Source organism: Gymnogyps californianus, chromosome 11 (assembly GCF_018139145.2).
Source record: "Gymnogyps californianus isolate 813 chromosome 11, ASM1813914v2, whole genome shotgun sequence".
Lineage (NCBI taxonomy): Eukaryota > Metazoa > Chordata > Aves > Accipitriformes > Cathartidae > Gymnogyps > Gymnogyps californianus.
The window spans coordinates 13,289,572-13,311,818 of record NC_059481.1 but is presented as its reverse complement, the minus strand read 5'-3'; the positions used below and the strand labels follow the sequence as shown (position 1 = coordinate 13,311,818).

General features: G+C 46.6%; 1 protein-coding gene, 1 long non-coding RNA gene and 1 other non-coding gene across 4 annotated transcripts; 1 reads left to right on the top strand and 2 right to left on the bottom strand.

The window, feature by feature from the left end:
- Positions 1-369: 369 nt before the first annotated feature.
- Positions 370-17,284, top strand: FSD2 (fibronectin type III and SPRY domain containing 2). The gene is made up of 12 exons (XM_050903283.1): positions 370-1,147; positions 1,228-1,323; positions 2,316-2,549; positions 3,853-3,875; positions 4,872-4,993; positions 5,732-5,887; positions 6,939-7,073; positions 7,822-7,975; positions 8,364-8,497; positions 10,440-10,572; positions 13,872-14,048; positions 16,395-17,284. The coding sequence occupies exons 1-12, from the start codon at positions 404-406 to the stop codon at positions 16,645-16,647; spliced, it is 2,361 nt and encodes a 786-aa protein (XP_050759240.1). The 5' UTR covers positions 370-403; the 3' UTR covers positions 16,648-17,284.
- A 409-nt stretch (positions 17,285-17,693) lies between these two features.
- On the bottom strand, positions 17,694-21,923 carry LOC127020584 (uncharacterized). Of its 2 annotated transcripts, XR_007767090.1 has the most exons (5): positions 21,876-21,923; positions 21,310-21,416; positions 20,153-20,222; positions 18,617-18,961; positions 17,694-18,433 (listed from the first exon to the last, which is right to left on the bottom strand). It is a non-coding gene; the product is annotated as an uncharacterized LOC127020584 (long non-coding RNA). The 2 variants fall into 2 exon arrangements; XR_007767091.1 differs by lacking the exons at positions 21,310-21,416; positions 21,876-21,923 and adding an exon at positions 20,337-20,456.
- Positions 20,392-20,522, bottom strand: LOC127020881 (small Cajal body-specific RNA 15). The gene has a single exon (XR_007767135.1). It is a non-coding gene; the product is annotated as a small Cajal body-specific RNA 15 (non-coding RNA).
- Positions 21,924-22,247: the final 324 nt, after the last annotated feature.

Here is a 22,247-nt window from a genome sequence, read left to right as displayed (position 1 = left end):
CACAGAACAGCACTAAGTGTGCCTGAAGCACAGTCACAGTGTTGAGCTAAGGAGAGGACTACTCCACAGTTTGGAAATCAGACATCAGGGTCACAGATGAGCCACTCAGAAAACATAGGATGCACACCAGAGAGACCTCTCTGCTGTGCTTTGCACGGAGGTGAGAAAAAACAAGCTTCCCGTGGCTTCACTTCAGAAGCTTCACTTAGGAAGTGAAGCTACTGGCTTTGGTCTTTCCCATGCCTACCTCCAGGCCCTGAGCAGTCCTCAGCCAGACCTATTCCATCTATATATTTTTAAGCAAGAAAAACTCATGCTTGATATCTAAGTATGTAGCTAAGGATCTTTCTTATCTTTTACAGGATTGAGACTCATCATCTCAAAAGCCTCACTGAGGATACCAATGTCATCCAGATCTGGCAGTGCAAGAGAGTATGAAACTAGTGACCAGTCACCTGGTCGTTCAGCTTCCCCACCAGTTCCAGAGTCTAGTGAGACTGAGGCTGAAGGCTTGATATTTTATCACATGGATCTTTATGGATCAAAGGAGAGGTTTGATATCTTTCCTGAAGAGCTATCTGGTCAAGTAGACAGATCTCTGGGGGATACGAGAAGGGAATCTGGATTGAGTAGTGAAAAATTTCAGCGCTCGCAAGAAGCTGGATATGACTTGGAAAAGGAGGTTGCAGAGTTGGCTAAGATGTATGGACTTGATGAGGACAGAGAAAAAGAGCTTGAGCTTCTTGGAGGACATCTGGAGATGGTGGAGAGCAGATGGCCACCTGCTCGCACAGAAAGAGGAGGATCACAAGGCTCCATATATAATACATCAAAAAGCAGCTCTCCAGTGAAAGATCAAAGTCAAAGCACAAAGCAACAGGGACTTCCTGGCGAGGCTTCTCAAGATGAAGATCAGAGCAAAGCCAGAGCAGAGGATGAGGCCGAGAGCCACATATGGTCCAGAGAGGGGCTTAGCAGCGGCGGCACGTCGGATGAGTGGAACAGTCAGGCTGTCAGTGAGGAGGAGGAAGCGGCAGATGTTTTTTGTTCTACCTGCAAGATGCCAATCCGAGCTTTTGACAAACTGTTTGGTGAGCACAAGGATCACGAGGTGGCTCAGCTCCCCAGTGCCGTGGAAAGTGAAAAGGTAAGAGTAATACAAGTGTACTGCGGTGCCTCTAAAGCAGTGTTCAGGCATACTAAGAATCATGCTGGGTGTTTTGGTAGGAGGAGATTCATAAAAACATGTGCAAGTTGGAAGAGCAGATTGCTCAGATGGAAAACTTTGCCAGTCACTTGGAGGAAATCTTCATCACTGTAGAGGTAAGGCATTTTTTCTTGGGCTAACTTTGTGGTACTGGGGTTAGAACAGTTTTGACAGTCATAGTGTTCAGTTGTTAATGAGGTGAGTAATTACGGTAACAGAGCACAGAGTTATCTTGGGGTTTGCCTAGACTGAGGTACTCCAGAAAATTCATCCTAATTAATTTTTTAAGTGGGCTAGTAAAACCACATTAAGCATTTGCACAGACACTTGTGTTCAGAAATAAAGTAACCCCCACTCAGATTATCTTAGTTTTAAACGGCCAAGGACCTGTGATCTAACTAGTCCATCCAGAGTGTATCCCTTGTGTTCACTCGGTTTCGTTTACAGAAGTGCCAGATACGGGCAAACCCTTGGACCAGCTGCATCGAGCTACAGCACTTCAAGGGTTGTGCTCCTGCTCGGCTGATGTCAGCTTGGCCCCGGGGGAAGGGGCCCAGCTGGCAGCAAGTCAAACTGAAGCAGTAACTCAAGGCACCTACTGTCTTTCTCTGCTGCATGTGGCACAGAAGGACATCAGTGCCTGAGCAGTGGGCAGCTGCTGGCAATAAAGCCTTGCCTGCTCCTTAAATCTTCCTTCCTAATGCTTTCTCCAGCAGCGAGTGAGGATACCAGCATTAGCTGCTCAGCTCCCCCAGTGTGAATCCATGGATCCCACTGGGTTGCCATGGTTTCTCTTATGGAAGGATGTGCATATCCCTAATTGTGCTCCCTGGGCTTAGGTTGGAGACAGTTGCCTTGCATCATTGTTTTTATTATAATTTCTGATGCTTTTATGTCTGGAACCAAATCCAACAGTCTCTTGTGCCTCAGTGGGGGTGAATGATTAGAATAAACCCCTAAAAATGGAAATTAGTCAGATTACAGCTTCTGTGTACTGCAGTTGCCTCCCTGGCAAGGAGAATATTAGGCAGACCTGAGTAAGACTTTTCTCTGGCTGACCTATGGATCAGGCCTGACACCAAGGAACAAACCTCCAAATGCCTTGCAGGAAAACTTTGGGAGGCAGGAGCAGAACTTTGAGGTGCATTACAATGACGCAGTGCAAGTGCTTGCTCAGAAGTACGAAGAACAGTTGGAAGCACTGGGGGAAGAGAAGAGACAGAAGCTGGAAGCTTTATATGGGCAACTGGTCAGTTGTGGGGAACATCTCGACACCTGCAAGGAGCTGACAGACACAACCCAGGAGCTTTACCTGGAAAATGACAAAGCCGATTTTATGAAGGTAAAGACCTTTACCTGGCAAGGCCCCTTCTAAATGCTCTTTGCTGCTTGCAAGTAGCCCCCAGCTGGGAAGTCCCAAGTGGCTTTATTGCTAGAGAGCATTTGTGGTGCTTGGTCCATGGTGCTGTCACTGCTCCAGGTGCTTGGCATGGTGGCATTGACTTAGTGGGGCAACACAATGGGGCCAAAATGCAGAAGCAGCAGCAGAAGTTTATAACTTGGGTGCTCAATGATTTGTGAGTCTCACTGGGGTTCAGAGAGAAGATATCTCTCTAAAAAGCTTATCTCAGGAAACTCTGGAAGCACTTAGTGTTCATTGCCTTATGCAGGCTCAGCTGTCTTGCTCTATTCTGGGCTCACAGCAAGCAGGCTGATCCAACCACTTTGGAAGATGTTTCTTTTTCTTGCTCATTTTGTTGGAAAGTTCAGCTGAACAGGAGGCTCCAAACTAAATACATCAGGAGCTCCTGCAAAGTGATGGATGAATCCCACTGTTGAGGAGGTGTCAAGAAGTTATTTTTCTTTAGCAGGTAGAAAAATTATTGGGAAAAAAAGAGAATTTTCACTGCTGATGAGTGATTGCTCTAATCTGAGCTGTCCTGTGACTCAGGTGGGTAGGAGCGCTTCTATAGCACAGCCACAGTAACTTCTGAACCAGACAGTAAACAAATCTCCTAACACCTCCAGGGTGCTCCAATGGATCAGCTTGCTGTGTCACTCCAACCTGCTGAGTTCTTCGCATGAGCTGACTTTTCCTGTTCCTCTGCATCTCTGGAATAACCTTATTTTCTCCTTAGCTCGTAAACAGTTTTACATCACCCCTAGGAACCACTATTCACCAAGAAGTGAATAGCTCTTGGTCATGAGCACTCAGCTGCTTAGTTTTTCTCCAGGGACTGTACAGCAGTCTTCCAGTAACGTGCACTGCTCAGACTCCCTCCGATGTAGATAATTTCACTAAGTTCTTTTCTGCAGCTGTTGTTGGTTTTTGTTTGTGAAGGATCTGTCAGCACTTTGGACAACTGAGGAAGGTTATGGTCTGGAGTCTAGATGGGTAGACACTGGTCACTGCCTGATACTGCACGTTATCTTACTGTAAATTCAGCCAAGATCTGTCCATTTGAATGGACAGTTAGGCACGGCTTTGTTCTCAGATCTGGGTGGGAGCCAATTAGTTCACTCTAAGGGCTGCATTTGGGACAATTCGTGTAAGACAGGTCAACAGCATGATGTAGTCTGACTCTGGACTAATGCAAGAAATATATCTTTTCTGTCTTTAACATGCTCTCTCTTTTTTTCTGCAGGCAGCAGTAACCATGGTTGACAGGTAGTATCACAGTCTGGGATTTTGTGTCACATTTCTTCCTGCTAATTGGACCTGTTACTGGAGACACTTGCATGTTCTGGACTCTGTTCAGGCACACAAATGTTATCTAAGCTACTAGAGCTATTGAAATCTTTAGTATTTCTGGATTAAACTGCAGCAGGAAAAGTTGCTCTAAGAAGTTTGACACTCAAAACTAGTTTTGAGCCAATTTAAAAAAACCCAAAAGGAGAGTTAGAGCATGAATAAATCACTGTTTTCAGCTTAGTCATAAGGAACTAATTTCAGTGACTGAGAAACAGGATTGCTAAAGATCTTGAAAGAAATGCTCTGGATACAAATCGGACTAAAACTGAGCTCCCTAAATAGATTAGTAACAGGCTTATTTATGCATTAATATAGAGGGGTAGAAAGTCAAGCTGTGGGAGCTCAAAACAGATACTGAAAGATCTTGGAGCAGTTGGAAGAAGTCTTAAGGCACACTAAATCAATTGCAAAAAATATACATTTACATTGACTGTCATCGTTTATGAAAACACAGAGAAGATACCCCTTTGTTTCAAATTTACAACACCTAGAACCATGAGGTCCTGAATTAGTAATAGTGTCATAAATTCAAAATAATGAAAGTCATGGAGCTAATAGCTTGCCTCCCACAGAGGGGTACTAGGAGATCTCACTCACCTGCTCAGTGGGAGCGCAGTGTGTGGCAGCCAGCTCGCTGCATGAGTGGGGCACACAAAGTGTGGTCCCCCAGTCCCATCAGCATCCAACTCTGTTTGGCATCTTGGAGCACCGATCTGACGTATGGCCATGTATCTCCAAGCAAAGGACATGGGGAGGCTGAGCTTTGTACAACTATGAAAACATTATTTTAAGGAAATAGCTGTTATTTTAGAGTTTGCTGTTCTTTTCCTCTTACCAATAGGTGTCATAGAAAAGTATCTCCAACACTATGGTACTTCCAATTAGACATATTTTTTTTTCCTACAATTACAGGCTGGAAGAATTCTTAAAGAAAGAAGTGGATTTAGAGCTTTCTGCACTGCCAGACTTCAAAGAGAGGGTCATAGATTTCTCTGAAGTTGAACAACTAATGAACTCCATTAACACTATTCCAGGTACTCTTCCTATCTGATCATTATTTCAGACCTATTTACATCTAATTAAGGATGTGTATTAAACAGAAGTTTTTTTCAACAGAAGATTTCAGTGGCTTGTTCCTCTGCTATTTAGCAAACACTTTTCCTATTATCCACAGGAAACAGAGCAAAACCCAAACAAATTTCTAATAATTAAAAAAATAAAAATACAAAAGATTTAAAATCTTTTCTGGCACACCACAAATGGTCAGAAAGAACAATATGCATTTTTTATGCCCATACATTGTGTTTTCTTAAAGTAAAATAGTATTTGCTACTTGTTTGCTTGTGCTGCTGACCCCATGTTGTACAGCTTTTCCTTCATCTTTCCTCCAGAGGCTCCTCAGCCCCTGGGCTGGTCCGCAGCACTGCAGTGCACGTCAGATGTTGCTCCTGCAGGGCTGTACTAGCTCGCTGTGGAACAACAGCTCTCAGAGGCAGGGGAGGTCAAGTTTACAGAGAAGGGTTAGGCTGAGGCTTATGTACTTTGTTGTTTTGATTTTGATTTGAAACAAGACTAGTTCATACACCAGTGACCTGATTATTACCTGCAACTATTTACAGGGTCAGCTCCTAACTTTTCTCCATGTGGGAGGAATATGACCCTATTCAATGCCTAGGCTTTGTGCAAACACCTTTGTGAGAGGAGAGGTGTTTGCCTGTGAACAACATACCGTGCTTATACGTTCAAAAACTGACCTGTTTTCCCCTCTGCAGCTCCTTGTGCCCCTGTGATCAATCCTCAGGCTCCCAATGCAGCAACTGGCACCTCACTGAGAGTTTGCTGGGGCCTCTTCTCAGATGACACTGTTGAGTGCTACCAACTGTGCTATAAACCAGTGAGCAACGAGAGGCACAGTGATGAACAAGCAGGTAAGGAGGCCTGGACCCAAGGGGACACCTCAGCCCTCCACTGGCAAAACCAGCTGGTTCCAAAGTGCCTCTGGACTTGTTGTGGCAACCAGTGCGCTTTCTGTGCGCTCTCTCTGCCACCAAAACTGTTATATCTACCACCCCATTTCCAGCTTCTGGCTTTGTCACTCTTCCCCAGCCAGGTCTGCCATACTGCTAGCTGCAGCAGGACCCATCACAGGAGCAAAGACAGGACAGGGCAGCAGCTGGGGTAGCAGGAGTGGGAAGGGGACAGTGGATGGAGTCAGGTCTCAGCAGTAGCATTTCCTTTCCTGGAGGGTGGGCACTTTGTTAGACACACATGCACTGCATCCACTACAAAGCACAGTATTTTTAGAGAGCAAATCATCATATTATCGGCATGCCCACTGAAACCCCCACAGTCATTTTACAGTTTATCTCAGTGCTAATAATAGGCTGTAACTCCCCATCACTCACACGCACAAAAAAAGAACACAGAACCATCCTAAAATGTCCCAGCCTTGTGACAAAACTGCCTTTGCTAATATTCTTGCAGAACCTTCTCCTGAAAACACCCAGTCACTTCTCCAGCAAAAGTGGAAGCCAGTAGAGTGCCACATGGCCAGTTCAGAAAGAAAAGCAGAACCTATCCAAATTTTATAAGATGAAGAATGAGAAATGAGAAGTGAAATAGCTTCAGCTCTTGTCACACTGCTGGGATGAGCTGACCAGACAGCATCCCTGGAGTGGGAATGTGCAGGGTCTTTTTAGAAAAAATTCAGCGACACGTGGGTGACCTTTCTTCCTGTTTTTTTTTTTTTTCTGAGTGGTGTGGCTCCTTCAGAAAGTGATGCGTTATCTGATTTATGTCTCCTTAGAGGAAGGCATGGTGAAACAGCCTGACAGCTAATCAAAGGGTATGGAACACAAGGAGCTCTCTTGAACTCAGCACACAAAACAATGCACCTCAACTCCATTATTTGAGGCAGCTTTGGGGAAGAGTGGGTAACTGTGTAAAGGCACTGTAAATGCTTTGTTGTTTTCATTTCAGAGCATACGCTAAAAGTCAAAGAGACATACTGCACCATTAGTAATCTGTTGCCGAATACACAGTATGAATTCTGGGTCAGTGCTTTAAATGCCTCTGGTATCAGTCCACCAAGTGAAAGAGCAGTTTATGTAACAGGTAAAAATATTTTATTCATACGACTATGTGACCTTCATAGTGAAATTCACAGTCATCTCTGAATTTTATGCCAGTAATGCTTTCTGGGCGCTTCATTTCTTCTGACGTTAAGTCTACTGACCACATGGGAATTTCCTACTTTTATTTGGAGATCCTATCAGGCCAATCGTCCCTGTTTTAGAGTTGGAGAAACAGAAGCACAGGGACAAAATAACTTATTTAAATGCAAGCATGTAGAAGAGCTGTGAATAAGGCTCAAGTCTCCCAGTTCTGCCAGGTGGATGCCAGCCCTCCTTTTATTGGCCTGTAGGTATTTTGTGGATTCACCTGCTATGCTGCCCTTTGTAACTGCAGTTCAGTCAAGCACATTTTGTGAAATTCTGACATCAAATGAGCAAGTCAGAGTGAGACCTTCAAGCACTCGTTCCAGATGTCTTTGACATCTTAGAGCAGAGAAGAGATGCACCTTTATGACAAAGCTAAAACCGAAAGAAAACGGTTGTGTAATCAGTCTTTATCTATGTTACTTCTCTGATTAATTCTCTTGGGACCTTTATAGTCCAAATTCAGTCTTTGAATAGTACTGTTAATCACCCTGCCTGCTGTTTATTGTCCATTGGGGAAGCAGGTTTCTTTAACTATATAGTATTAGTAAACAACTTTGTTCTATTTTTTAAGTCTTCATAGCATGTTTGTCGCAAACATCTTCAAGCAACAGCTTAGAATTGTTCTTTTGCCTACTTTTTAGCTCCTTCACCACCTATCATAAAGAGTAAAAAGATCCGAAGCTGTGAAAATGCAGCACTGGTGTGCTGGGAATCTAGAGACATTAACCCTGTTGATTCCTACATGGTTGAATTGTCCAAGCTGACAGATGAAGAAAATGGCGATATTATTACCGAGTGAGTCACTATTCTATCAAGTCCATGTCCTGTAGAGATGAAACCATTTCAAGTCATGTGGCATCAGATAGCACTAAGAAAGGACCCATAACCCTTTGGTGAATTCACCTTTATAAACATTCCTCTTAGTAAAATTAATTGTGTAAATGTTAATCAAAAGTGACTATACAGGGTATGAGAAAAGGGCAGAAGCAAATGTAAAAATCTGCATAGTCTGTCACAGACTGTCTCTTGCCCCCACTACTGACAACTGTACAAGGTAAAGTGGTGTTGATGGGTTACAAGAGAAGCTGATCATGTAATTTCTTCTTTGTTGTTCAGAAAAATAGTCTCAAAGGCCTACCTTTGTTCTCTACCCTATAATTTTCCATGGATTTATTTTCTGTAGATCTATTGTTGGGATTCCTAACTGCGAAGTCCTAATTCACCTTCAGCCAACACAAAGCTACCGCATCTGTGTTAGAGCCCTAAACCTGGGTGGTTCCAGTGAAAGAAGTGAACCTGTCCTGATACACACCACAGGTACTGTACAGCTCAGAACAACTCCAGCAGCCCGTTGTAGCATCTATTATCTCAACAGAAAGATTCCTGCTCGTTTCAATGGCCTCTGGATCAGGTCCTAATCTCTTACATCTAATTACACACCTGGTAACCTTTTAGGAATGAAAAACCCACTTTTTGTAACAGTAAGTGCATTGCTTTAGCTCTGTAATTTAAAATTATTTCTGTCCAGTACATTTGATACTTGAAAGTTACTCATTTCTAAACATTTTAAAAGACAATATCAACCCAACACCCTCAGATGTTGCCAGCTTACCAAGTACCGATACACCAAGGAAGAAAGTTGTAGTGTGATTTTACTTTACTTCAGAGATTACCTTCTAATGATGCTGCTGCTGGAAAGTATGGCTGAGACAGTCAGCACTTTCCAGAGTCATTTGGATATGCAAAGTCTTTCTCTGTATATATTCGAAAGTCTCCAGCTTGGCTGGGGAAGCTCTGAGGGCTGGTTCCCTTTATTCATCAGGAAAAAGGCAGTCCAGCTTTCAGCTGGAAGCTTTGCTTTTGGTAACTGACATAGCATTATCATTTCTGCTCTCGGTGCCACACTAGGCAAGGATTAACCTTCTCCACCAAAGGGAAGTTGGAAGCCTTTTCCCCTCCCAACCATCTAATCAAAGCTAGTTTTAAGGAGTTACAGGTAGACACCTGTTTTCATCTTCACCACTGCTATGACAACACTGCAACTTCACTGGGGTGTCTCAAGCCTCCCACATCACTCACAGATGCATTCACACCATACCCGTGTCTCTTCTGCCCTTACCTTCTGTGAGAGATTTGCAAATTTGTCCTTATTCAGCAAGCTGACCACACCCCCATTAATCTGCGAAAGGCTACGTTTCAATAAGAAACCTGTCTGCTACGCATCAGTGACACCACAGAGAAGAAATGATCATTCTTAAATCCCTGGAGACTGTCATTGTATTACCATTGTTTGTGTGTATTTCAACTGCTTAAATCAAACTCAATATTTGAAATTGCCAATTCTACTTGCACAGCATGTGTTTGTTTTCAGCAGCACATGCCTGTAATTGCCCTGTCATTGTTTGTATTGTATTTGCATTGAAGTAACTTGCAGTCTGATTACAATGATTTCATTTGGGATTAGCATGGAGAGATTTATCTTCTCTGAGTCTACATTATGCAAACAGCTGATGCAAATTGATCTGTCAGCTGCAAGCGCTTACCTCCGACACAGGGAATGACCTTTGATTCTTACTTACTGGGGTGGATACACAAACATCAACTACAAACAGCAGCTGTGATGCACGTGGCTGCCCATCAGAGCGCAGTGCATCACTGCTTTGTGAAGTCTCAGAAGGGAGAAAGGCAGAAGTACTTTTATCCTGGGCTGGCTTAGCTGACTTACCTCTCTGAGGGCTGATCTGATGAGGAGGTCCTGAAGCATGGGGGATGCTGCATGTGGCACCTTTGTAGAGATCCTTTCTCTTCAAGCTGTGCCCAGCATTTATGTGGAAGAGTGAGGCCATAGAGAGGCCTTTAAGCCCCTCTTCTCCTTTCAGTGATTAAAAATAGATCATTTCAGTTCTGAGGAAGATGACTTGAAACCGGACAGTCCATTGCAGGGAGGACCCCTCATCTTTGAATAGCTACTTCCTGCACAATGCCTGCAGTTTTGAGCCCTGGCTGGGTTTAAAACCAGCTTAAGGCCCCTTTTCTGCTTTTCACAAGGCTGTAACTAAACAGTGTTAAGCTGTAAAACACCCATTTATTTGAAAAACTCCAAATGGACAATCTTGTCCTCTCAGTGTCAGCCACAGATTCCTTCCAGAGCACTGTTTAATCTTTTTGTGGATCCAAACAACATTTTACCACACCCTTGCTGCAAACCCTAATGCCATAAGGAGTTGCTGGAGTTATCCTCAGGCATTCTCTCTTGCAGGCACCTACTTCTGCCTTAACGAGGACACAGCCCATCCTTTACTGGCAATTCTAGATGATGGATTTACAATTGCATGCGATGAACTGGAAAACCCAGAGTGTGATCTGCCTGTCTATGATAACAGCTTTACAAGGTATACGGAAGAATTTCAGTTGCAACTAATGCATGTGGTTTGTGGCTGCTTCGCCCACGATACACCCCTACCTTGAATTTAAATCCACTAAAAAGGTTTACTGGTATTGCAGCTCTCCTCACCTTCAAGCCAGGCACCGACCAAGTAAAACTTCCAGACTGTATGTGTGTATATAATGTATAGTGTTTTTTTCCATCTTGGTTTTTGCATAAGTGACTATGGTTGTCTTCAGTTTTAGACAACTGCAAACATCTTTGTCGGTCCTTTTAAAATATGGATTACTCATCTTTTAGAAAATCAGATTTATTTTAAGGTATTTCAAGTTGGGCTCCTAAGATAACTATTCAATAGTTCAATAACTACTATTTGAAATGGTAGGCTTTCCCCATAGTTCCTTGGAGAGTAAAACTCTGTATCCATTTATCCAGGCCCCATAGTTTCACTGGGGTTATCGTTCCTGAGCACCATTACTGAACTCCCTGTGGCTTGCTGCTCTTTTTTGAGAATTTCTAGGGTGACTAATACATATTGTCTACAACATCTCCCTTTGCATGATGTGTGCACTGACTTCTATTAAATTCCAAAACTTTCTTCCCATTTAATTCTTTACAGAGCCCAAAAACCCCAGAAAAATGTCACAAGAAAAAAAATAAATCAAACCCCATATACTCTTAATACAGCACTACTGGGATTTAAAAAAAAAAAAAAAAAGGCATAATTATTAGGTTCTCTGTTAATTACAGTGATCCAGCACTTGCACGCTTCCAAGACTTGAGGAGCTCCTCCTCTCTGCTGGCTGTTGCTCCCTCTCTCCTGCCCCTTCCTCTGCAAGCTGCCAAGGTGATAGAGCCTTGCGCATAATGTGCAGGAGGCTCTGCCCATCCTTCCTTGGTCTCGGTTTCACACGTGGAGGTTTGGGGGCTGTTTTTATACAGCTCTGTCCGAGGGAACCACCAAATACTCATCTTATGTAAAACATGTTCACTACAGCAAATACTACAGAATGGGCAAAAAACCCTATTGGTGCTTTGGGCACCTGACCCTCTTCTTTGAAAGAAGCTTGTGTAGTTCAAAGCATAGTTGGTCTGTTTGGTTTTCTTAAACAGATGCCATGAAGTGTCTAATGGGGCTTTCAGCAGCTCTCATTGATTTTGTGAATTTACATCTCTCTCTCTAGCTGCTCTTTGGAACTTAAGCATCACTTGGAAGTTAATGCAAGTTCATAAAGAGGATTACAGATGCAGCCAGCCACAATTACATACAAACCTGCTTACACATTGGGCACATTGAGCTAAATTTGAACAGGTATTTAAGTGCCAAAGCAAATGCTAAGGAAAGGAGAGGGATCTGAATACTTACCTCTTGCTGAAAGATCTAGCTGATGCTATTTGGGCCTAGAGATCTTACTTTCAAAAAAGAATTAGGCCCTTTGCCATTGAAATGAGAGACTTAGCTTGCCGAAATGCAATGTTTCCAGTCAGAACCATGGAAACAACATATAATCAGGACAGGCATCTGCAGACACAGAATACAAACCCACAACTTAGTCCCTCCATGGAAATGCAATATTGCCAGAGGGCTCGGTAGAAGAGAGCCAGGAGATAGATGATTCTCTTCATTAAAGTCATCATGATAAGCCTAAATGGGATTTCATCCCACTGCCACAGGGTGCTGTTATGTTTCACGTGAACAGCCAGAGCTGGCACTCACCTCATTCTGAACTCTGAGGCTGAGTTTTTGATGCCACAGTGAACTTTCAGAAGCTTCTTTCATGCCAAGATACTCTGGAAAAAAAAAGCAAAAGCTCCCAAGCTGAAATGACTAACACTCACACTACAAGGAAATTACATCACAAACTCTTCTTTCTGAAGTTTGTGTAATCTCTGAAAGGCTGATGTGTTTCCTAACCACAGTAGCTCCTACGGTCTGACTCAGGTTTGCCTTGGTGGCTTTGCAACTCTCATATGGTAATACTTTGTTCACAGATGTTTACCCATGCATTCTGCATCATTCTTTTTCCTTCTCAAGCTGTAGTAACACACCCTCTCTGAGTCCCGATTTCAGCAGCCTTTAAGCTATTCCCAAGACATCTAGATGCACTTGCAATGAACTGTACACTTGCTTTAAGTGATTGCTGCTGAGGTGGCACAGAGTACAGCTATCTTGCTGTGCATGCCCGTCCTTACACATCAGGCCCTCCGAATGCTGAGTGCAGCTCTTTCTCAGCATTACCTAGAGGTAGACAAGCTCAGAGTGCCTGCCAGCAACATCCTTTGCCTTTGTAATTTACAACTTTAGACAACCCTACCACAGAAACATACAGGTTGTGTGTGAATCCCCATCCAAAACTGTAGGTGTGTTTTGAAACCTGCTGTCCCCTGTGATGCAGCAATGACAGCTAATATACCATGTACTTCTCCTCAGGAAAAGCTGGGGTGTAGTCTTACAGGATTCATGTTGCCCTCTTAAATCGAGTTAGGGTGTTTCAGGAGCATTTGGCATAGGTTATTTTGCCCAATTTTCTTGCTTCAGAACCTGTGTTTTTGCAGACTTGCATCTTCAAAGCGCCCAGCTCCTCTGACTCTGAGACTGTGCCTGTAAGTCAAGCTGAAGGGTCTCTCTGTAGTATATTGTCTGTGTCTGTCTCTCCTACACATCTTTTTAAAGAGTTATCTTCTACATGGTTCCTATCATAAAGGCTAGGAACCACAGTCTACTGTTAAAACTTTTCATGGCCCAGGTACCTAAGCATATTCCAGGCTCTCCTACCGTGTTCAATTCTTGCTGGTCTCTCCAAACACAGCATAGGCAGGTCTCCTCCTCCCCAGCTGCTCCAGGAGTCCCATGCTGTTACAGTGCTCAATTCTTGATGGTGAGCGACATTTAAAGCCCTAGGCTGTTTGGGAAGCAAATACAAAATCTGTAGCCTTTTCCCCCTGCTATACTGGGATTCATCAGAGCACTCTCTTTTCTAACAAGTAATAACTTTCCCAGAAAACCCAGGCAGCATAGGATGCTGTTCTCTCTATTCCTGAAAGTGCCCAGGGCACTCATTTATACAAAGCTACCCACAGGTAAAAACAGGGTAGGTGGCACAAAGAAACCTGCAGGTTCTGTGTCAGGTCCTCAGCATTTGGACTTTGCTGTAGTCAAAAATCCATGCTGCACTGCTAAGGAGACAGCAAAAGTGGCTTTTGTTTATTGATATGTAATGTCCAGGTACATTACATACCTAAACATTGTAAATAGCATTGCAGAGAGTGCCTGCCAAAGTACATATTCCTGTCTGTCTTCCACAGGTGTATTGGGATCTTGGGCAGTCTGATCCCATTTCCAGGAAAGCATTACTGGGAGGTGGAAGCTGAGGAAGATACAGAGTACAGAATCGGCGTGGCTTTTGAAAACACTCCGAGACATGGTTATCTGGGGGCAAACAACTCATCCTGGTGCATGAGGCATATCATCACACCATCGAGGTAAGAGCTGTGGAGGCTACAAGTCTCCTACAGGAACACCTCCTACATGTACACCTGCAGGCAGAGCAGCGGCGAGCTCCTACTTGCAGGGGTCAGCCAGAGATTTTATATCAAAGCCCAGACCAAGCACTTAACCAGGGGCCTCTGACATTCCACCACTGGCACTATGAACTAGCGTTGGAAGGATACTGGAACCTTTAAGCAAATCCTCCTGCGTAATGACATTCTCACATTGAAATAGCCAGTCCCAGGAACAAATCTAAGTAAAATCTGCATTACAGAAGTTAGCTGTAAAGGCGTTGTTTTAGGTCACTGAAACCCCAGTGGGAAGACAGAGAGTAATAGATCCATGTAACCTAGAAACTATGTATCTGGCTAAACCCAGTTGTATGCAACTGTTTTTGATCTCTCTCCTACCTATGGAAGTACCTAACAGCCATACCTGCAAGCAGAAATGCCAGCTCCCCTTATGGCTCAGCTGAGCCTGCTGGCTCTCCCCCGGACACCGTTATATCAGCATCATTGCCTTTGACTCCCATGTGAGATTCGGGCAGCCTGTGAAGCATCCAGGAGCAAGAAAACAAGTCACACCCCCAGACATCCCCGAGTATTGCCTACTGCCTGTCTGAATGGCTCACTGCTCAGCCTGCAAGAGTTGCCAGGGTGCTGCTGGGTCCCCTTGAACCGGGAGCCTGGACGCCACCTGAGTGTCCCCAGCATGCAGTGTCATTAAATGGTAAGGATGGCATAGCATGGGCCCAACTCTGCCTGTCCTCTGCCTGCTGGTACACAGGGAGGTTTTAGATGCAGCTCAGCCGGCTGGAGCACATGCTCCTCCCCAGGCACCTGCTGCTCTCTGCTCCCCAGCAGTTGGCCTGCTGCATAGCCAGAGTCCTTAGCAGTGCTGCCTTTCACCTCCCACACAGCAAGAAATGCTGCTTAATGAGGGAGACCAAACGCCCTAAAGCTAATGACTCTCCCATACACTGCAGGCAGGCTGATTTCCTTGCTACGTTGAGCTAAGAGGTACATTGAGGTTTGTTCTCATTCTTCTGGAGCAATGAGCATGGACTTCAGAGAGAAAAGGGAGCTGGGCCATTGCTCAGTTTGAGTCACTGTCATACCCATTTCTGCAGGGAAATTTTCTCAGGTTTGAGTGGTGTGGGTGGAAGAGGTGGTTAGTGAAGAAGCTGGCCCTTATGAAATGCCAGATAACTCACTTCAGCTGAATAAATCTTCTCATTTCTGCTCAGAAAGGCACATATTCCCCTAAGTCTCATATTTTTGGTTGCAGCGTGCCACACTAGGGAGGAGCTGTTTGAGTAACTGTTAAAGGACCTCAGCATTACTCGAACAGCGACTACATGGGGAAGAATAAGGCTACCCTCATGACAAAGCTGCTTACGTACAGAGCACCCTCCTGGCCTCCAATAATCCACAGACCAGGAATCAAAATTAAAAGATGTCACCCTCTAGTAAATGAGCGTGAAGACTTGAATTTCCCCATCAACACCGCCCTGGCTGAGCAGGGAGGTCTTGTAGGAAGAGCGGCCAGAAACATAATTTAGAGAGTGGGGTTTGAAAAATGATATCCAATAGTCTGGAGGATGCCTAGCCACACTGTGAGTCAGGCAGCCTCTGCCCAAGGGATTACGCTCCCTTGCTGCTGCTGTGAAGGTGGGCGCGAGCAGTTCCCGTAACGTTGGCAGGAAAGAGGGCTCAGCACCACAGGCCCTCAGGGGCAAGTGGGCAGCATGGCAGGGCCTGGAAGGACAGGACTGAGTCATCTCGCCAACTCCCTCCTTGGCAGTGCCTACAGCTATCTAGGGGCAAGGCTGAGGAGATGACAAGCGTTGTTCTGGGGCCAGCCTAACTGCCCTAACAGAGCACAGCCCCTTCATGGAGGAAGAGACAACTTCAGGCTAAACCTAGTGGCAAGGAATGCACCCTCCGATTTACAGGACACCCACACTGCCCTCTGAGACATGGAAAAAACCAGCAAGTCCCATGTTGTGCTCTGACCTCATCCACATCTAAGGGCTACCACCCATCCATTCGCAGCCAGACTGGGATACGAAACAAGAGGCCTGTTACACGTGTTAGACTGGCAGGTCTGAGCGCGGTGGGGTAAGGCTGTGTGGAAGCGGAGAGCACACCGCTCCTCGGCAAACACAGCCATTGCTCAGCAAAGTGGATGGGACTGGGGCAGTAACCACAGGGCACACAGGAGGGATGGGACTGCGAAGCAGGAAGCATACCCTGGAACACACCTATATGCACAAAGCACTTCCCTCTGAGGGCAGCCAGGGTGCCCTCAGGTTTTTTGTCTGTGTTTCTTGCCTACAGGCACAAGTACGAATTCCTGCACAGCGGGATGACACCAGACGTCAGAATCACTATCCCCCCCAGAAGGGTTGGCATCCTGCTGGACTACGAGAACTGCAGACTGTCATTTTTCAATGCAGATATTGCCCAGCATCTTTACGCATTCAAGTCACACTTCCAGCATTACGTCCACCCCTGCTTTGCTTTGGAAACACCTGGTATCTTACGGATACATACTGGAATTGCAATACCCCCATGGACTGCCCTCCCATAACCTGTGTTCTGCAGCTGCCACATCTACATACAACCTGCGTTGAGCAATGCCCTCTTTCAGCATTAACTGCTCCATCACACTCCCTACAAACCAGCTCTCTCCCAAGAAAGAGAACAAAGCAACCCTGACCCAAACCAGCTGCCAGGCCTGAGCCCTTATGACAGTGTGTCCTCTTAGGCAGGATCTTCGCAGAAAACCATCTGTGGTCACAAGATCCATCAGCATCCCAGAATTCTCCAGTTAGAAATGGATACCATCCTTCTCAGAGGTGACGCTGTCACCAAGTAGCAGTGGCAGCTGGATCACTGGTTCCCCCAGTACCCATCTGATGCCTAGGGAACTCCCCTGTTCCAGAGCAATCACTAATTCCACTCTTCTGTCTGCTGAAGAGCTAAAAATTCAAAGAAAACCAAAAATAGCAAGAGGCATAATCACTGTACAGCTGCTAGACAGAGCTGAACACACTCCAACCATGAAGCTGATCTCACAATCAAGTATTCTTGTTGCTACGTGAAGTCTGTGACACAAGATAATCAAATACGCCTCCCCTGTGTGTCAACTGTTAGCGCCTACCATACACAGTGAGGCTTTTTGAAATACCCAAGCATGCACTACTCTGAAATATTAAAAGACATTTTTACAGAATGCCCATGCTTCTCATTCATTCATCCAGGGAAAAAAGAAAAAACAAACGGAGGCCTTTTGCAGTGCTTGATTGCCCCTATAGAGAAACCTAAAGCATCCTTTTTAGCTTGTTCTTTTTGGCCATGCTCACCTCCACCTGAGTATATCCTCCACACTCACAAATCTGTTCTCCCCCTCAGCACTGAAGAATTCTCACCCCTGATGCTGTGCCCTTGAAGCTTTGGGTGTCCAGTGGAGGCTGGAAGTACTCTGGCCCAGCACTCAGCTGAAATGTCCTTGTTTAGGCTTCATTTCCAGACACCAGATACTGCCTGTCAAGCAGGCTTGTCTAGCTCTTAACAGCCTCATTCGTGTATGTCAGAACTACCTGAATTCAATCAAGAGTCATTAACACAGAAGCTTTTCCACAGATTTATTGCACATTCATTACAAAAATCATTGGTTCAAGTTTCCATTCTAGGGGACAGTCAGGAAAAGGCAGCAGCCTCTACAATATACAGGGTCTCCAAATAAACACAGCCTGGCAAAACTGAAGAGATTTGACGTAGAACCGTGTGCCAAAAGCTTGTCTGTTCTTCCCCAAATAACTTAAAGTCTCCCCAAAACAGGCTTTGCAGAAACCATAAAACCAGGAGCTGAATATGTCATTACGGCAGAGATTAGTACCATCTTCTCTTGGGCATCTATTTGTTTTGCAAGCCTCAAAAGAAGACGGGTTTAGCGACACTGAGCTATGTAAGTACAGGGTCATTTCTTAGCCTACCAGGAATTCAGAGATTTCCAGGGCAGAAAGGGTTGTTATGGCCACTTCGTTAGACCTCCTGTAAGGCAGGCCAGAGACTTTCAGTTGCTGTTTTGCAGTGAGCACAACTTGTGTCCACCAGAAAGAGGTGACTCAGCCAGCAACCACTGCCAAAGCAGAGGGCAGGAGGTGGCCATGTGAGCCCTGCTGACATTGGCAATGCCATACCGGAGAACAGCAGCTGCAAGTGTACCGCTCCTCTGCAGGGAATGAAGTGGTGAGAGAGCACCATTCTTTGCTTAAAAATGTACGCCTGGATTCAGGGTCCAACTTCCACCCACTGGACATGTTTTACCTTTATCTGCCAAAAATCGACAGCGACACTCTTCAAGTAGGTATCTGAAAGAGTAAAACACACAAGTATCAGAGCAGAGGTATGAGGATGTGTCAACCTCTCACCAAAGCCTTTAATGCAGAAAGACTGCTGGTGAACCCAACGGTTCTGATGAAAGCAGATGTTCTGTTGTGAACAGTCCCCCTGCTCCCCACCAACAGCTTTCACCTCAAGTATTTAAACCATACCTGTATCCTGGCACCACGATTAGCTGTTTCGCCTCAGATGATACAAGAACCCAATCCAAAATATTTTTCAACTGGTGAACTGCGCTGGGAGTCCCTGGGACTTCACAACCCTCTCACAGGACTGCTGCAAGGACAGATTTTCTGAGCCAAATGCAAGGTGCTCAGACACCCTTGGAGTGGGACTCTCTGGGTACCAAACAGCTCCGTCATTACGCTGCCAGCTTGATGAATCTGTTGGAGAATGCAGGCCTGATGGCTGAGTATGGAGCAGTCTGCTCAGCAGAATATGACTCAGTCATCATCACCAGGCATGGTACAGGACAGCTAAGGCAGCAACAGAACTACCTGAAAAAAGAACAAATAAGCAATTGGCTACTAGGTTAAAAACAATATGGGAAATGAGTTTGCATGTTTCTGTTTAATAAAAGCTTCACCTGTCAGCAATAACCCAAGCATTTCCTCCCTTAGGAATCCCAAACCTATCACTTAAATATTTACACAGCAAAGGAAAAGGGATGAACAACCTGAATTTTTTAAAACCAGCTGTCAATGTGAATTACCTTTATATACATAAATCCTTTACAGGGAGGCCACCACTTCCACTACAGGGTCTACTGATCAGACCAGTATGGCACCCAAGCTGGAAGTTCACATCAACCTCATCCTTCTGTATAAGTCCACCAGACAGGGGGAAGTGCAGTACCTCTGTAAGAGCCAAACCCTGTACAGAACTGGAAGCTGTATTTGACAGTAAAAGGGGAGTCTCCTACTGAAGCTAAAGGGCATTAACAGGTCCAGCATGGTACCCCAAAACAGACTAACACCAAGTGTATTTCATTTATCTGGAATCCTGGGTATAGCACTCATCTTGGAGAACTGTGTTGAGCTGTCAATCTGAGAGCTATTTCTTTACATTGAAAGTTGTCTCAGATGAGGCAAAACCAGTTCTCGTCTCTGGCCTGTCTACAGGAACTCTGGCTCACTGCTGAACTAGATCATGTGAAAGGACAACAGTCAGCTAAAAACGAGTTGTCCTTGTCTCTGACAGTGAATTATGTGCTGCAAGATGCACGTTTCCTGGTACCTGTTGGCGTTTTTCTTCCTGTTCCTTTTCACTCTGTGCATTTACTGGCACACAGCAAAATTCATCTTCTGTGAAGGACAGGAGCTCATGCCTAAAGCTCTGGTACTGGCCACGTGAACCTCACAGGCTGCCCTGATTTGCAGCAGCAGGAACTGCCAAAGGATGGGATGCGCCCAACCATGCCTCACCCAGCAGCTAACTGGGGACTTTGCCAGGGCTGCCCAAAGGCCCTTGGGCTTAGAAGGAGTTACCCTCAAACCCCTTTAGGGTGGGTAAAAAGGATCACTTTTTCCAATTCCCTTCTGTTCCCTCTCGATTTAAAATACTGGTACACATTGTTGCCACTGGAGGGCATGACACGAAGCCCTTTCACAAGGCTGCACTGGTTATCAGACAGGTTTACACAAACTGTCTATGGCTAAACAGACAGTCACAGTTTCCAAACTGGTTACCATAATCCTTCAGCACATCCAGCGTCCCTCCTCATCCAGTCCTGGAGCCGGGAACAAAGGACCCAGGGGCCTGTGAGCAAAACCCCACAGGTGAGACAATGTCAAAAGCACAAATACAACAACACACAACACAACAGCCCTGAAATACGGTTTAGTGTGTTCAATTCAAACCAAACACACCTACCATTTTCTACAGAAACATCCGACTTTTAATTTGCTCCCTCTAATTGCCATTAAAACCTTGTAGGTAGATGAAGTAGGTCCTGACTTTATCTCACAGGCAGGCCTTGTTCTTCCACCACTTAATTTAGGAGGATAGTATCAGTGGAGTCAATATAATGCCACTGGCTCCACTTTCTTAGTCCTCCAGATGAATCTCCGTAAGAAACTCCTGGGAAGTCTCAGCACCTTCTCCTGACCGTGCTCTCCTAAAGGAAACTGCAGAGCCCAACCACCCAGCCTGCCTTCCTGGCCTGGAAGGCAATTCCCTAATCCTGCCCTCAAACTCAGCTGTATCTTTTTAACTACCCACTTCTGTTTTCCAACAGTAACCAATATTACTCATTAGCAATGCACAGCAAAGCAGCCAGGGACCACGCAAAAGTGAAGCTCTGCCTCCCCTTCAGCTCAGCACCTGGACTCCACTGACTCACTGCACAGTCCTGGGGCAGCCCAAGACACAACGCCGGCTTTTTGTTAAATCTTCTCTCCGTTGCATTTATGCTGGTGTGCTCAATTGCCAGTATATATTAGGACTCAGCTATCCTGGCCCCAGCTTACTTAAACCTTTTCCAAGCAGGCTTATGTTTTAAGCTTTACTTGTTCTGAGGCAAGCAATACCGAGGCCACAAACTGCTTCATAAAATGGCTGTAAGGGGCTGCGCTCTCTGCCAAAAGGGTGCTTATCCCACAGCTGGAGCTGAATAAAAGTGTTTTTCTGCAGACACAAAACTGTGGCTTAAACACAGCACCAGAAACGCTGCAGCAGCAGCGGCGACAGCGGGGTCTCAAGCTACTTCATGAAACCAAATCCACCTGCAGCCCCTCCTCACGCAGGGCCGGTCACACTGCTGCAAGCGCTGCCCAAGCCAAGTCCTGCCTGCAGGCAGCAGGGCCCGGCGAGCATCACAAGGAGCAAGGGGCCGGGCAGCGCTTACCTGCCGCCCTGGGGAAAGGGCTGCGGGCAGAAGCGCCTCTTCACCAGCCCCGGCACGGCAATGGCCGCAGGGATTTCCAGGCGAAATGCACATCACGGCGGCAGATCCTGTAAGGCGATACACGAGTAATAGAGACAGCCGCAGGCAGGAGGCAGAGAGCGCCGCGCACGCCGGGAGCGTCGCGGGCGGCTCCTGGTTTGGGAGCGGGAAGGCGCCCACCGCACAGCGGACCCGCTCTGGCGGGAAGGAGATGAGGCCTGGCCCGGCTCCACAGGGCAGCTTACCCTCCCCGGCCCGCCGCCGGGTCGCTCCGCGGGGGCTTTACGTGACCTGCGAGCGGAGCGACGGCGAAAATCGCCATCCCTTACAGGAGGCCGTTCCCGACCGCCGCATGGCGCCGCCGCGGCCCCTGGGCGAGCTCCACCGGCCGCCACGCCGCCGCTCTCCCGGCCTCGGGCGCCTAAACCCGCCGCCGGCAGGGCGGAGGAGACGCTGCGCCGGAGCGGGAGCGCGGGCACACCCCACACCGCCCCGCCGCCGCCATGAGGGCTCCCCTCCCGCCTCACCTCGTGCCGCCGCCATTTCCTGCGGGCGGAGGCGCCGTGCCGAGCCCCCGCCCCGCGCCGCCGGGAGAGGCCGCCCAGCGCCGCTTCCTGCCCGGGCGCGGCGGGGGCGGGCGGGCACTTGCCGCCGGGCGGGGGCCGCCTCTTTCTTCGCTTGAATAAACACGACCTTACAGCCGGGCGCCGGGCGGGCGCTGCCTTCCCTTCGCCGGCGTGGCCCAGGGCATGCCGAGATAGCAGCCGCGGGCGGGAGGAGACGACTCGTGTTTTACTCTGGGTGGGAGCTCTGTCGCGGCGCGGTCCCCGCCAGCCGCTGGCCACGCGTGGCGCGGGGGAGCGCGGTGGCAGCCCTCAGCCCTCTTGCCGCCTGTCCCG